Consider the following 16,199-nt stretch of genomic DNA (forward strand, 5'->3'; position numbering starts at 1 on the left):
TCTTGTTCCCTTTTTTCAGGTTTTCTGGAGAGTAAAAGCACAAGCTGTACTCGGACCTTCAGCAACCTGAGCAGCAGCTGCACCACTGATCCTGCCCTGGACGCAGCCTCATATTACCGTGACTTCACTATACTAAAGGTGTATATCGTTTTCCCCACCTGCAGCAGCTTCCTGTACTGTGACTTGACATCCTGTTCTCCTGACTTCAGCACTGTTTTGCCACTGCCTCTTCAGCTAATTTAGCTATTACTAAAGTAGAGCTCACTTGTGTGCAATTCCCAGGGTCTCCCAATCACTTTGGCCTCCCTTTCAGTACAGAAGCTGATTTTAATGAAAGATTGTTCATTACTGTGAGCAGTCCATCCATTCCATTCTACGTTCCTGCAGAACTCTTGAATCAAAAGCATCCTGTCTTTGTGACTTGCTGCTATTTAATGAATCATTTGTTTCTTCACCATCTCTTTACACCTGCTCTCTTCAGGTAAATGAGATATCTTTTCACATCTTTTGTGTTGAAGAAACAAATGATATTTAAAGAATTGTCTTGTGGTTCTTGTGGTAATAACACATCCTTATCTACTTTTTCTACACCAGTCATGATTTTATAGACCTCAATCATATCTCTCCTTAGCCGTCTTTTTTCCAAGCTGAAAAGTCACAGTCTAATTAATCTCTCCTCATACGGAAGCCATTCCATACCCCTAATCATTTTTGTTGCCCTTTTCTGAACCTTTTCCAATTCCAATATATCTTTTTTGTGATGGGGTGACCACATCTGCACACAGTATTCAAGATGTGGGCATACCATGGATTTATATAGAGGCAACATGATATTTTCTGTTCTATTATCTTATCCCTTTCTTAATTATTCCCAGCATTCTGTTTGCTTTTTTGACTGCCGCTGTACATTGAGTCGATGTTTTCAGAGAACTATCCACAATGACTCCAAGATCTCTTTCTTGAGTGGTAACAGCTAATTTGGATCCCATCATTTTATATGTATACTTTGGAAAGCATAATCCGATGTGCATTACTTTGCATTTATAAACATTAAATTTCATCTGCCATTTTGTTGCTCAGTCACCCAGTTTTGAGAGATCCTTTTGTAGCTCTGCCTGGGTCTTAACTATCTTGAGTAATTTTGTATCATCCGCAAATTTTGCCACCTCACTGTTTGCCCCTTTTCCCAGATCATTTATGAATTGGTTGAATAGGACTGGTCCCAGAACAGACCCCTGGGGCACACCACAATTTACCTCTCTGCATTCTGAAAACTGACCATTTATACCTACCCTTTGTTTCCTATCTTTTAACCAGTTACCAGTCCATGAGAGCACCTTCCCTCTTATCCTGTAGCAGCTTACTTTGCGTAAAAGCTTTTGGTGGGGGGCCTTGTAAAAGGCTTTCTGAAAATCTAAGTACACTGTATCCACTGGATCCCATTGGTCCACATGCTTGTTGACCCCCTCAAAGAATTCTAGTTGATTGGTGAGGCATGACTTCCCTTTACTAAAACCATTTGACTCTTCCTCAACAAATTATGTTCATCTATATTTATGACAATATTGTTCTTTATTATAGTTTCAACCAGTTTGCCCGGTACTGAAGTCAGGCTTACAGGCCTGTAAATGCCGGGATCACCTCTGGAGCCTTTCTCAAAAAATTGGCGTCACATTAACTATCCTCCTGTCATCTGGTACAGAAGCAGATTTAAATGATAGGTTACAGACTACAGTTAATAGTTCTGCAATTTCACATATGAGTTCCTTGAGAACTCCTGGGTGAATATCAGCTGGTCCTGGTGACTTATTACTGTTTAATTTATCAATTTGTTCTCAATCTGGGACAATTCCTCAGATTTGTCACCTAAAAAGAATGGCTCAGGTTTGGGAATCTCCCTCACATCATCAGCCGTGAAGACAGATGCAAAGAATTAATTTAGTTTCTCCGCAATGGCGTTATCGTCCTTGAGTGCTCCTTTAGCACCTGGATCGTTCAGTGGCCCCACTGGTTGTTTAGCAGGGTTCTTGCTTCTGATGTACTTTAAAAAAAATTTCTATTACTTTTTGAGTCTTTGGCTAACTGTTTCTGTTCTGTTTTTGACTATTTGCACTTCAAAAATTGCTCCTTTAGCCCTCCTAATTTCCATCTGATGCTTTATCTGCCACAGCATTTGCTCCTTTATTTTGACTTCCCTAGGTTTGGGTTTCCATTTTCTGAAGGATATCTCTTTGACTCAAATAACCTCTTGTATTTTATCATTAACTATACAGGGTTTTTTTCCTTGCCTTTTGTGTTTTGTTTTGTTTAGGGGAATGCATGCCGTTTTTGAGATTATTATTATGACTTGCTCAAGTAGACTCCATGCCAACTCTGACTATTTTAATTTCTTTTGACTTCATTTAAAATGAGGAAGCTAGTCAAAAACAACAAAAATTATCTAAAGTATAGTATCCAGTGACAGCACTTGTGATTTCCCTCTCCCCCCATTCCTGGAATGTTGAGCTTAATTACATTGAAACCAGTGTTACTTAATGGCTCAACATTAGTCCTTGGACTACTTGTGTGATTGTTAGTCCCAGATCAAACATAGCCTCTCCTGGTGCTCTAGAAAGCAGTCATTTAAGGTGTCGAGTCTGTTTCTCTAAACCTTGTCCTATTGCAATACTTGACCAGTTTATATGCAAATTGTAGAAGTCACCCATTGTTATTTTTTTAGGCCTTGTCTACATACAAATAATTCCACTGTTTTTAACTAAAATTGTTTTAAAAAACAAAACACCTAGATTTAGAGTGGTAGCCGTGTTAGTCTGTATCAGCAAAAACAACGAGGCGTCCTTGTGGCACCTTAGCAAGTAACAAATTTATTTGGGATAACATAATTTTGGCAATTAATTGATCTTTAACTATTCATGATAAATAGGCCCAATGGCCTGTGATGGGGTGTTAGATTGGGTGGGATCTGAGTTACTACAGAGAATTCTTTCCTGGGTATTTGGCTGGTGAATCTTGCCCACATGCTCAGGGTTCAGCTGATAGCCATATTTGGGGTCAGGAAGAAATTTTCCTCCAGGGCAGATTGGAAGAGGCCCTAGGGTTTTTTTGCCTTCCTCTGCAGCATGGGGCACGGGTCACTTGCTGGAGGATTCTCTGCACCTTGAAGTCTTTAAACCATGATTTGAGGACTTCAATAGCTCAGACATAGGAGAGAGGTTTATTGCAGGAGTGGGTGGGTGAGATTCGGTGGCCTGCATTGTGCAGGAGGTCAGAGTAGATGATCATAATGGTCCCTTCTGACCTTAATATCTATGAATCTGTAAGCTTTCGTGGGCTAAAACCCACTTCATCAGATGCATGGAGTGAAAAATACAGTAAGCAGTATATATATATACAGCACATGAAAAGATGGGAGTTGCCTTACCAAGTGGCGGGTCAGTGCTAATGAGGCCAATTCACTTAAGATGGAAGTGGCCTATTCTGAACAGTTGACAAGAGAATAGGCCACTTTCACCTTAATTTAATTGGCCTCGTTAGCACTGACCCCTCCCCCCCACTTGGTGGCTCCATTTAGGTTGTATTTCCCTAGTTTGTTTATGAGAAGATCATACGAGACAGTATCAAAAGCCTTACTAAAGTCAAGCTATACCTCATCTCCCAAAGTCCTTTTCTGTGTCACAGTTTTCCAAAGTATCGTCTGCTATTGTAGAAGTGTGATTGTAACAGGGATCTACCCAATTTTGCTCTGGTGCCTCATTTTCCCTTAATCTCCCATGGGTTTTTCGTCTTCAGCAGGTGACATAACTCTCTGGCCAAGTCACAAAAAGATCATCCCTTTAAATCAAACCAAACAAACACACACCTTCCATCAAAGTCTCATGAGGCACAGCCCTTTCTCCCCTAGGGTCTGTTTTCTTTTCTGCACCACACTCTTTCAACACTGCACTTCTCTTGGACTCAGCTCTGGCCCTCCTGAGCTCTTAGTTCCTTCATCCTCCCCTTCTTCAGAGGAGTCACTGCATTACCTTGCTTGATGGCAGTATGAACAGTCTGTCCATCCTCTCCTTAATATTAGGGGAGATTAAGGGAAACTCACAGGGTGGCAGCATAGGGGTAACTCACATCCATCATCAGTTATGGGTTCCCAGCCTTGGGTAACCTGCACAACCAGGCTGTCTGCCCAGTCATCCCAAACTTCCCTGTCTTCCTCCTGTGTTCTCCCAGCCTGTCCTCCTTCTCCTTATAGAGCACTGACTCCCTGGTCTGTTTTTTTCTGGAGTCCTCCCACCCACTCCTGCTGAAGCATCCATTCCCAGTGCCACTCTCTCTGGAGTCTCTGTTCTGATCTTGCTCTGATCACAGGTCACTAGCTTCCATGAAGGCCCAGTTTAGTCACGTCAGCTTTGTAACATGACTTCAGCACTCTCCCCCTTCATCTAGGGAGGCAAGCTAAGCGTGGCACAGGTGCAGCTGAGGTCTAACCCACAAAAAAGGTCAGCTCACCCTGTAACAGTGACCTACATTCTTTGTTCCTAGATGTATGACCTTGCAAGTAGCTGTATTAAAACACATTTTGTTTGACAGGGCCCAGTTTACCAAGTGATCCAGATCGCTGTGTATGACAGCCCTGTCCAACTCATTATTACCACTCCACCAATCTTTGTGTCAGCTACAAATTTTATTAGCAGTGATTTTATATTTACTTCTGGGTCATTGATGAAAAGATTGAATAGCATCAGGTTTCAACCGATTCTGAAGAACCCTACTAGAAACACATCCCCTATTGATAACTACTTTGACATCTGTGAGCTAACCAGCTCTTAATCCATTTAATATGTGCTGTACTGATATTGTATAGTGCTAATTTTTTAATCAGAATGTTGTGTGATATCCAGTCAAGTGCTTTACAAAAGTTTAAATCTATTACATCTATGCAGTTACCTTTATCAACCAAACTTGCAATCTCATCAAATAATTAAATCAGGTTTGTTTGTCAAGAGCTGTTTTCTATAAAACCATGTTAACTGCATTAATTATATTCCCAGCATTTTTTTGATTTGACTCTCATATCAGCTTTTCAATTATTTTTCTTAAGATTGATGTTGGGCTAGCTGGCCTATTTTACTAGGATCCCCCTGTTTTCCCTTTCTGAATATTGGCACACCATTATTGCTGTTCTAGTCTTTGGGAATTTCCCTGGTATTCCAAGATTTATTAAAAATTAATATTGGTGTAAATATTAATATGCTATTGAAATGGATGAGACAGTTTGCTCCTCTCCGAATTATTTTTTCTGGATGTCTGCAGAGTAGAACAGTTGTCACTGCATCAGTTACACCTGGTTTGTATTTTCAAGGTTTACTTCACAACCATGGGACCTAGACTTTTCATTTCGTAAATGAAAGCTGAGGTTCTTCTGTAATCATCTGATGCCAGTCACAGGAGCCCTGGGCACAGGCCTGTAGTACCTTAATTTGGCTTTGCACACAGCAGGTCACTAGCAGAACCAGGAAAACAACATAGGTCTCAGACCAGTGCTGTATCCACTAGACCATACTTCTAGATTCTAGAGCACAAAGTTGGTGGCAAGTTCTACAGCCTTGGAATAGGCAGGGCTCTGCTTATCACCACAGTATCTAGAAACTGGTGTGTGATTTCCTAGTGACTCCGGGCACCTACAGTCAAAACACACCTGTTGATTTTTCTTTTCCAGGTCCCAGTTAATATGACCGTTGTCCAGCTCATGCAGGTGAGACTCTGCCAGTGAAAATAATTCCTGCATCTGAGATGAAGGGAATCCTGAGTCTGAGGCATGCAGAGTGAGCTGCTTGAGTCAAGCACTTTGGGAGAATGGAAAAGTTCTGTGTCTGAGACAAGGTTTTGGAGGAGAAAGCCACACTGTCTCCGGAAAAGGAATATGGGGAAGGTTTCAGATATGATATGGGGTATACTCTAAGGTGGTGTGTGTGTGAGTGAGTAGAAGATCTTTGGCCTGGGATGGGCAGAGAAGGAGTAGAGAGCAGGCCCTGGTTCTGGGATAGATTGGGAGTGGAGGGGCAGGTCACAGACAGAGATGTGGTTGAGAAGGGAAGGGACTCAGACTTGGAAGTGGTTTGGAAAGAGGAGGCAGGGGAAGGCCCCAATTCTTCTTCAAGTGATGATCCCTATGTGTTTTTTCACACATGGATACACATGCGTGTCTGAGTCTGGAAATTCTTCAAAAGCAGTGTCCGCTGATCTGCACGTGCATTAGCTCCCCTTGTGCTCCCGACCAAGGATATCTGAGGCAGGGCGGGTCGATGCCTCTCCAGTTCCTTTTTACCTCCGCATAGCCTGAGTTGGAGTCATGTCCTCCTTCACTATAACCTGTAAAGTAGAAAATATTTTTAAGTAGTTTATATCATAGCTTAGTAGTTTAATTTTCTAATAAGTTTAGAGCAGTTTTTTCCTCCCCAGTTGAGGGAAACCATCCCTGGTTCCAGGACTATGCCCAGAGTCCCGGGATTCAAGAACTGCTGTCTCCTGCCCATGCTTCTTCTCCATCAATGATGAACATCAACAGTGTTTGTCCTGTCTGAGTGCAGCACATATCTCTGCAAAGTTCAGTGTCTGTCGATCCTACCACCCAGAACTTGAGAGGCACGGGGGCTTTGCCTAAGAAAGTACCTGATGGAGGAGGCTATGAGGCCCCGCTCTGATCCAGGCTCAGGAAAAACCCCTGTATGTTGGCCTCAACCAACCAGCAGTGCCCTCCAAGCATGTGCCTTGAAGCGGAGCCTCTAACACTGAAGCCCAAGGGCTCTTCCTCCAGGGCTCCCCATGAAAGTACAGAGCACTCTGATGTGCAAAAGGACAGAACCATGCAGAGGACAGTCAATAAGAAACGTGTTTCCTCCCTGAGACGGTCCAGGTTGGGTGAGATGTCATGTCTCATTCAGAACCAATGGAACCAGCTCTGCCAAAGACCCCCAAGCTGGAAGGCAAGGTGGGCAAAAAGAGAGATCTGCCGGTTCTGAAGGTGGTACCAAAGCATAAAGCACAGATGCTTACTAGTTCGATGAGTCCTGGTCCTCACCAATTGTCGGCACCACCTTGTTCATTTAAAGACCATTCAACTGCAACAGATGAGCTGAGTCCTTCAGGTGTAACTGCTGGAACTCCTTGGACCCTAGGCTGTTACTTATGTAACACTGGAGGGTATATTCAATTTGGTGGTGACACAGGTGACTGCAGACAGAGTTTGGTTGCACTATCAGAAATTCACCCTGGCAGATAAGGGCTCTAAGAGACTAGACCTCCTGGTAAGGAAGGTCTTCTCCTCCACAGGTCTGCAATTTTATGTCATTTAACTACCAACCTTTGTTAGTGAAATATGACTTTAATAACTACTCCAGGCTCACAGACTTCAGAGATAAACTTCCTGTAGCCTTTTATTTATTTAAAGTGAAATGTATGACATCACCATGGGTTCGTCACTGGTTTCTATAGTGAAACTCAAGGAGCTCAATCTATTTAGATTAACAAAGAGAAGGTTAAAGGGGTGACTTGATCAGTCTGTAAATACGTAGGAGGGGACAGATATTTAATAATGAACTCTCCAATCTAGCAGACAAAGGTATACAAGTTGAAGCTTGAGAAATTCAAACTGGAAATAGGCATACAAAATTAATAGGGCTGTTGATTAATCGCAGTTAACTCATGTGATTAACTCAAAAAATTAATCGTGATTAATCACACTGTTAAACAATAGAATACCAATTGAAATTTAATAAAATATTTTGGATGTTTTTCTACATTTTCAAATATATTGATTTCTGTTGGAACGCAATACAAAGTATACAGTGCTCACTTTATATTATTATTTTTTATTTCAAATATTTGCACTATAGAAATGATAAACAAAAGTAATAGTATTTTTCAGTTCACCTAATACAAGTACTGTAGTGCAATCTCTTTATCATGACAGTGTAACTTGCAAATGTAGATTTTTTGGTTTTTTGTTACATAACGGCACTCAAAAACAAAATAATGTAAAACTTTAGAGCCTACAAATCCTCTCAGTTCTACTTCTTGTTCAGTCAGTTGCTCAGACAAACAAGTTTATTTACATTTATGGGAGATACTGCTGCCTGCTTCTTATTTATAATGTCACCTGAAAGGGAGAACAAGTGTTTGCATGGCACTTTTGTAGCCAGAATTACAAGGTATTTGCGTGCCAGATATGCGAAACATTCATATGCCCCTTCATGCTTCGGCCACCATTCCAGAGGACATGCTTCCATGCTGATGATGCTCGTTAAAAAAATAATGCATTAATTAATTTTGTGACTGAACTCCTTGTGGGCGAATTGTTTGTCTCCTGTTCTGTTTTACCCGCATTCTGCCATATATTTTCATGTGATAGCAGTCTCGGATGATGATCGAGCACATGTTCATTTTAAGAATATTTTCACAGCAGATGTGACAAAATGCAAAGAAATACCAATGTGAGATTTCTAAAAATAGCTACAGCACTCAACCCAAGGTTAAAGAATCTGAAGTGCCATCCAAAATCTGAGAGGGACAAGGTGTGGAGCATACTTTCAGAAGTCTTAAAAGAGGAACACTCCGATGCGGAAACTACAGAACCCGAACGACCAAAAAAGAAAATCAACCTTCTGCTGGTGGCATCTGACTCAAATGATGAAAATGAACATGCATCGGTCCGCTCTGCTTTTGATTGTTATCAAGCAGAATCCATCATCAGCATGGAAACATGTTCTCTGGAATGGTGGCCAAAGCATGAAGGGGCATATGAACGTTTAGCATATCTGGCACACAAATACCTTGCAACACCGGCTACAAAAGTACCATGCAAACTCCTGTTCTCACTTTCAGGTGACATTGTAAACAAGAAGCGGGCAGCATTATCTCCTGCAAATTGTAACCAAACTTGTTTGTCTGAGCAATTGGCTGAACAAGAAGTAGGACTGAGTGGACTTGTAGGCTCGAAAGTTTTACATTCTTTTATTGTTGAACGCAGTTTTTGTACATAATTCTACGCTTGTAAGTTCAACTTTCATGATGAAGAGACTGCACTACAGTATTTGTATTAGGTAAATTGAAAAATACTATTTTGTTTTTACAGTGCAAATATTTGTAATAAATATGTATATATATATATAAAGTGAGCAGTGTACACTTTGTATTCTGTGTTGTAATTGAAATCAATATATTTGAAAATGTAGAAAACATTCACAAATATTTAAACAAATGGTATTTTATTATTGTTTAACAACGCGATTAATCGTGCGATTAATCATGATTACATTTTTAATCACTTGACAGCCCTAAATTTTAAGTAAAAGTAATCAACAGTAGGAGCAACTTACCAAAGGTTGTGCTGTATTCTCCATCTCTGGTAATTTTTAAAATCAAGATTGGACCTTTTTCTAAAAGATTCTCTAATATAAACAGGAATTATTTCAGGTAAATTCTGGGGCCTGTGTTATAACAGAGATCATGCTGGATGGTCACAGTGGTTGGTCCCTTCTAATCTTGGAATCTATGAAAACCCACCCAGTGTTTGTTTGTTTGTTTTTTCCCCAAAGGCTAGCATCAATAACTTGGGGTCTTTGTTCTGCATTTGAATATTATCTGAACTCCAGACATCAGCCCCATATTGAGGAGTTGGGGAAAACTTGTTCTCTCAACTTCAGCCAATCTCTAGTAATATTTTCAATCCCTGTGTGTTTCTAATTCAGAAGTTGCTTGACTCTCTTTCTGGTGTGTGGAAAGTGGAAAAGGGCCAAGACTAAAACAGGGTTCAAAAAAGAACTAATAAATTCATGGAGGATAGGGCCATCAATGGCTATTAAACGAGATGGGCAGGGATGGTGTCCCTAGCCTCTGTTTGCCAGAAGCTGGGAATGGGTGACAGGGGATGGATCATTTGATTACCTGTTCTGTTCATTCCCTCTGGGGCACCTGGCAGTGGCCACTGTTGGAAGACAGGATACTGGGCTAGATGGATCTTTGGTCTGACCCAGTGTGGCCGTTCTTATGCTACAGTTTCTAAATCAAGAGAGTGAAATCACCTCTGGAGCTTTTCTCAGATTTGGAGGCTCTAGGAACACATGAAGTCCAAGGATAATGACTACAAACAACAATCACAAGTACAAAGTCTTATCTGTACTACACGTTTTTTTAATCAATTTTTTAATTTACAAAAGGCATTTGCCCATTTTCTTCTTTTATATACAAGAATAATTTTCTCACCTATTACCTCTTTAACTTATTGATAAAACCTTGTTATGAGTAGTTGGAAATGATGGTGCACAGGTCTCTCTGTGTTAGGCCACATGGTAGCTTGCATCTACATGGTGCCATTTGCCAGGCTCCACTTATGGTGTCTGCAAACTTGGCTCCGCTTGATTTACCAACCGAGCAGGGACCACATCGACTCCAGGTTACTGTTCCCACCAGAGTTATCTCCTCTCTTGTTTCGTGGTCGAATCTGGAAAAGGTCACAGTGGGGACTTCTTTCAGCCTTCCTGTGCCTAGGACCACCCTTGTTACTGACGTCTCCCTTCTGGGATGAGGGCCACTCATCTGGACATCTACACTGCTCAGGGTACCTGGACCCCACAAGAGGCCAGGCTACATATAAACTTACTGGAACTGAGGGTGGTCTGCCTTGTGTGCAAGGCCTTCCTTCCCCTCATTCTGGACAATATCACTGCGGTAGTTTATATAAATAAACAGGGAGGATCTCGTCCCCTCTGTCCGGAAGCTGTCATACTTTGGTATTGGTGTGTTAGGCACCACATCACAATGCAGGCTGTATACCTTCTGAGTATTCACAATGCCCTTGCAAACAAGCTAAGCAGAAGATTCTCTGCAGATCGTGAATGGGAGATTCATGACTCCATCCTAACCATGATATTTACACAATGAGGTGCTCACTATGGAACCTCTTTGCATCATAGATGAACAGAAAGCTTCCCCTATGTTGTTTTAGGGGAGCCATAAGTTGCAACTCCCAGGATGCTGCTCCCCTGCTGTCTTGGATGGATGGCCTCAGGTCCTCCTATCCACCCCCCACTCCCACAAGTTACAGAGAAAATTTATATTGACTTTGTCACTGCATTTCTCATAGTACATGAGTATCATTCTCATGGTTCATGGAACTTCTAACCATGTCCACCCACCCATTTATCAGGACCATCCATTTCTGGATCTCCTAATCCAGCATAGGGGGAAAATCAACCACCCCAACCTGGGCTCATTCCACTTCACGGCCTGGTGTTTGGATGGGCTTCGGAAATAGAATGCTCATGCTCTGCCCCCATTCAGAAAATCCTTAACCAAAGTAGAAAGGATTCTGCTAGAACCAGCTACCTAACCCAAATGGAGGCACTTTTTGGCATGGGCATGACTCCACCAACATTTGCTAGATACTATGGGCATTGTGGCTGTCCTGGACTCTCTCCTGTTCTTGAAGAATTCAGGTCTAGCTCTTAGTTTGCTGCAGGTACACCTAGCACCAGTGAAAGGATGTTACGATTTATGAAGGTCTTGATCAGGACCTTCCCACCAATCCTTAAACTTATGCCTCAATGGGACCTTAACCTTGTCCTATCGACACTCACAGGACCACCCTTCAAACCTGTGGCAACATGTGCCATGACCCACCTGTCCATGAAGGTGGCGTTCTTCGTGACCATCACTTCAGCCAGGAGGGTCAGTGAGCTAGGAGCCATCATTGTAGACCCTCCCTGTACAGTGTTTCACAAGAGAAATTTTCCCTTTGGTACGCTCCAGATTTCTCCCCAAGATTGATTCTGAGTTTCACATCTATCAAGCAATACACTTACTTGTATTTTTCCCAAAACCCCATGCTTCCTCCGAAGAGAAGAGATTCACTCCCTTGACAGCCAGTGCACCCTGGTGTTCTATCTTCAAAGAAGCAAATCCATTAAAAATCTCGGAGATTTTTTACTGCCATAGCAGAAAGATTGTGTAGGTAAGCCATATGCTCCCAGAGAATTTCTAAGTGGGTTTTGGGATGCATCTTTAGAGTGCTACAAAATAGCAAGAATTCCTGCCTGTATAGCATCCCCATCTGATGTCCCACTGCAGGACAGGGCAGCAACTTGGAGTTCTGTCCACATGTTTGCAACACACTACGCTCTAGGTCAGGCATCAGCTGTGGATGCAGTGGTAGGAATGGCAGTATTGCAAACATCTTTGCTGCCAGCTTCCTCGCACCCTCCTGCAGCCTGAACACTGCTTGCCAATCACCCAGGTGTGGAATACACATAGGTACCATCACTTGAAAAAGAAGTGGAGGTTACTTACTGTTACTGGAGGTTCTTTGAGATGTGTGGGCCCTAGCTGTATTCCACTTCTTGCCCTCCCTCCCCCTCTGCTTCAGATCCTGTTGGATTTGCAATAAGAAGAGGAACTGGAGAAGCGTTGACTTGCATTGACTCTTATACCCTCAGTCAGGAGTAAAAGGGGAGCTACTGCGCAGGTCAATGAATACTCCTTTTGAAGAATTTCCGGATTCTGGCCCATGGTAATACAGATAGGTACCACATATCTCGAAGAACCTCCAGTTACGGTAAGTAACCTCCACATCAGGGATGGATGGGCACACTCCACTCTTTACTGGATTAACTGATTTTTTATTTTTGCTGCCTCCAGGTGAGAATCACTCCTGTCACACAGCCTGGAGCTCCCCAGATGGATGGCAACACCTGTCACAATGTTGTTTCTGAGGTATCTGAACCACCCTTCCACCATCATTGAGGCAGTGCAGGGCTGGAGTTAAGACCCCAGGTCCTTGTCCTTTCTCTGACTGTCCTGTGTGTTGGACTTGCAGGTGATATATGAAATAGAGTTCAATGGGACCGATGGAATCCAGAATGTCTCTGTCCAGCTGAAAGTGACCAGTGTCTCTGGAAACTCTCTGCAGCAGCGGTTCACACTGCAGTTCTGGGTCAGTGCCCTAGTCTCACATGGATCCTTGCAAAGGCTGGGGTTAGTGCCCTGACTTCATTTGAGTCCTTGGGTGAGGAGATCTGGTTAATACCATGAGAGCACGTGGACCCTGAGGGATCAGGGGTCAATGTCCCAGTCTTATATGGGTCCTATGGAGTATTGGGGTCCATGGTTTGGTCTCAGGTAGGTCCTCAAGGTAGGGAGAGGTGGGCTCAGTGCCCTGGTCTTGTGCAAGGTTGGAGGGGGTTGGTGTTCTGCTCTTGCATGGTCTCTGGGGGAGGGGAGGGAAGAGATCAGGGTCAATATTTTTGTCCCATGCATGTTATGTAACGAGAGGATAGGAGGCAGTGCTGTATTTCACTTGTTCTGAGCAAAGCTGCTGGTGTCCTTTCCAGGTGCTACTTGACCTGTGCCCTGGCAGTTGGGGATGGGAATTGCCCTGAAGGGTCAGTGACCTTTTCCAACCCCTTAGGCTCTAAGGCTGGAGGACAAAGCTAGGAAATATTAAATCTGTCTGTGAGTTAGTGCTGGAGAGGCCCACTCTCACACCAAGTGGCTATAGTGTAACGTGGGAGGTGTGGTGAGGTTGTTTGGTTGACTCAGAACAACAGAAGCTTGTTGAGGTAACCCCCAAAACCCCTCTCCAGTAAGGACAATGTAATAAGTGTGTGTTTTGAGGGGGAGAATATCAGTGACCCAAAACTTCAGGGCTGTGGAAGGGCAAGGGTGAGTTCTTCCTTTGAGTATCCTCTGCATATTCCCACTCATGGGAATGCTCTGACCAGAGCAGCCTGAACGGTAAAATTCTACTAGAAGTAGCCATTGGAGCATCCATGCGCCTTCCTTGCTCGTTCCCCTTCTTTCCCTTCCCCACGAATTCCAAACGTGCTAGGGCAAGGGTTTAAAAGGAGCATGGTGCTCTGTTGCCTCATTGCCTTCAGCTGTGGCCAGCTGGATGGTTACATTGTTGCTATAGGATCCTTTCAGATCCTATAAGTGAATAGGCAGTTTGTATAGGTTAGTTGGTATATGCGTTCACAGAGTTACATAAAGGATAACATGACAGATCAGAAGACTAAGAAAGCCTGGATTCAAAAGATGCATCTGGTGCTGCCCAGGTATATTCCTAGCATTGGGCACATATCCCAGATGTTTGGCATGTTTGGGGGAAGGGCATTCTCCCTCTAAATGTCCAAACTTCTCATCATTTATCACAAGGGCAAAGAGAGACAAAACCTGCTCCAGGCAATTTTATTGCAGGAAGCACTGACAGTGGCAGCTTGTTTTCAGAGACCGGCTTCAGCCCCACCTCTGCCTCCAGCCAGCTCTGCAGGGAAAAAGTGAGATTCAGCTTCTATGTCAGGCATGATATCCAAGAGAGCCATCAGGATCTGAAAAAAGATCTGGATCAGTGACAGACTGTTTCCAGAGCTGTCCCATTTCAGAGAGACTCAGTTGCGGTACTGAGGAAAAATTTGCAGCCCTCCTCGGTGTCGGCCTTATTACAAATTGCCAATCTGAGAGAGGAGGACATACCAGGACAGAATCTCATTATGGAGCCAGGCTCTGATTTAAGCTTTCAGTGTAGAGCTAGGAGCCATTCCTCTATGGATCCAACAAGATTGGATCCAGAGGAGCCTGTCAGGAGGGTGAGATCTATGGAGCCAATTCAGAGAACTGAGGAGGATTTGTTAACTAGCACTGCTCTGCATAGTATTACAGTTAAGCAGTAAAGAGACAAGCAGTGCGAGGTAATATCTTTTTTTCTGGACCAACTTCTGTTGGTGAGAGAGACAAGCTTTTGAGCTACACAGAGCTCTTCTTGAGGTCTGGGAAAGGTACTCAGAGTGTCACAGCTAAATACAAGGTCAAACAGATAGTTTAACATAAGTAGTTAGCCCATTTTCTAAGGGACCATTAAAGGTGAAGTGGCCCATTTTCACCCTTGTAGTCCTAGGACTGCACCACTGGACAAATGCATCACAGAACCAATGCTATACCTGAAACAATACCTCCTCCCACCCCACTCTCCTGCTGGTAATAGCTTATCTAAAGTGATCATCGAGATAAGCTATTACCAGCAGGAGAGTGGGGTGGGAGGAGGTATTGTTTCATGGTGTCTGTGTATATAATAATGATATTCTGCAATTTCCACAGTATGCATCCGATGAAGTGAGCTGTAGCTCACGAAAGCTCATGCTCAAATAAATTGGTTAGTCTCTAAGGTGCCACAAGTACTCCTTTTCTTTTTGCGAATACAGACTAACACGGCTGTTACTCTGAAACCTATCACCTCACACTGGATCCCATATGAACTATCATCAAACTAAAAGCCATACTCGATGGGGACTCCACCCTGAAAGAAATCTTTCTGGAACCCTCTTTTCTGGCCTACAGACAACCTCCCCGCAACCTCTCCTAGCTCAACAGAAGCAAGCTCCCCACAGATCAGGACACATTGACTCAAAGCAGCACCAGACGCTGCCAGAACAACAGATGCAAAACCTTCCGACATAGCTCCATTGCTACAATGATCAACACCCCCCACAACACAGCTTTCAAGATCTGTGGGTCTTACACATGCCTATCACAACTTGGGGGGTACCTCATCCAGTGCACTAAATGACCCAGTAACTATGTGGGTGAAAACAGACAATCACTATGCTCTTGAATGAACTCACACAGGAAAATAATAGACAACAATACCACATCACCTATGGCTGAACACATTCAACAAAGTGATCACTCTATATCTGACCTATCAGTCTTGATCCTCACAGAAAACCTGCACAACACTTTCAAAAGACAAGCCTGGGAGCTTAAATTCATAACTTTCCTAGACACTAAAAGTCATGATCTTAAATACAGACACTGGATTTATGACTAATTACAACCAACCCCTCTTGTAGTCCTGTGACTACAGGGGTGTTAATTAGTCACTTTACCTTGAATGGTCCCATAGGATAGGTGCTAACTACTTATGTTAAACTATGAATGACCTTGAGCGGATCACTGCAGACTACATGGCTCTGGGAAGAAGGATAAAGAAGTTTGAGGCGCAAGTGGTGTTCTCGTCCATCCTCCCCATCGAAGGAAAAGGCCTGGGTAGAGACCGTCGAATCGTGGAAGTCAACGAATGGCTATGCAGGTGGTGTCAGAGAGAAGGCTTTGGATTCTTTGACCATGGGATGGTGTTCCAAGAAGGAGGAGTGCTAGGC

General features: G+C 43.1%; 1 protein-coding gene across 4 annotated transcripts in view; it reads left to right on the top strand.

Annotated features, from left to right (window-relative positions):
- Positions 1–16,199, top strand: part of LOC102947972 (tectonic-3) — a 62,057-nt gene that overhangs the window by 19,798 nt on the left and 26,060 nt on the right. For 3 of the 4 annotated variants that reach the window (XM_043552399.1, XM_037903611.2, XM_037903612.2), the window contains exons 7-10: positions 20–138; positions 5,711–5,746; positions 12,685–12,759; positions 12,863–12,979. In XM_043552399.1, the coding sequence (XP_043408334.1) occupies positions 20–138; positions 5,711–5,746; positions 12,685–12,759; positions 12,863–12,979 (347 nt within the window). The remainder of the gene's footprint in view (positions 1–19; positions 139–5,710; positions 5,747–12,684; positions 12,760–12,862; positions 12,980–16,199) is intronic. The other variant, XM_043552398.1, reaches the window with a different exon arrangement.

This window comes from Chelonia mydas, chromosome 7, assembly GCF_015237465.2.
Source record: "Chelonia mydas isolate rCheMyd1 chromosome 7, rCheMyd1.pri.v2, whole genome shotgun sequence".
Taxonomy (NCBI): Eukaryota; Metazoa; Chordata; order Testudines; family Cheloniidae; genus Chelonia; species Chelonia mydas.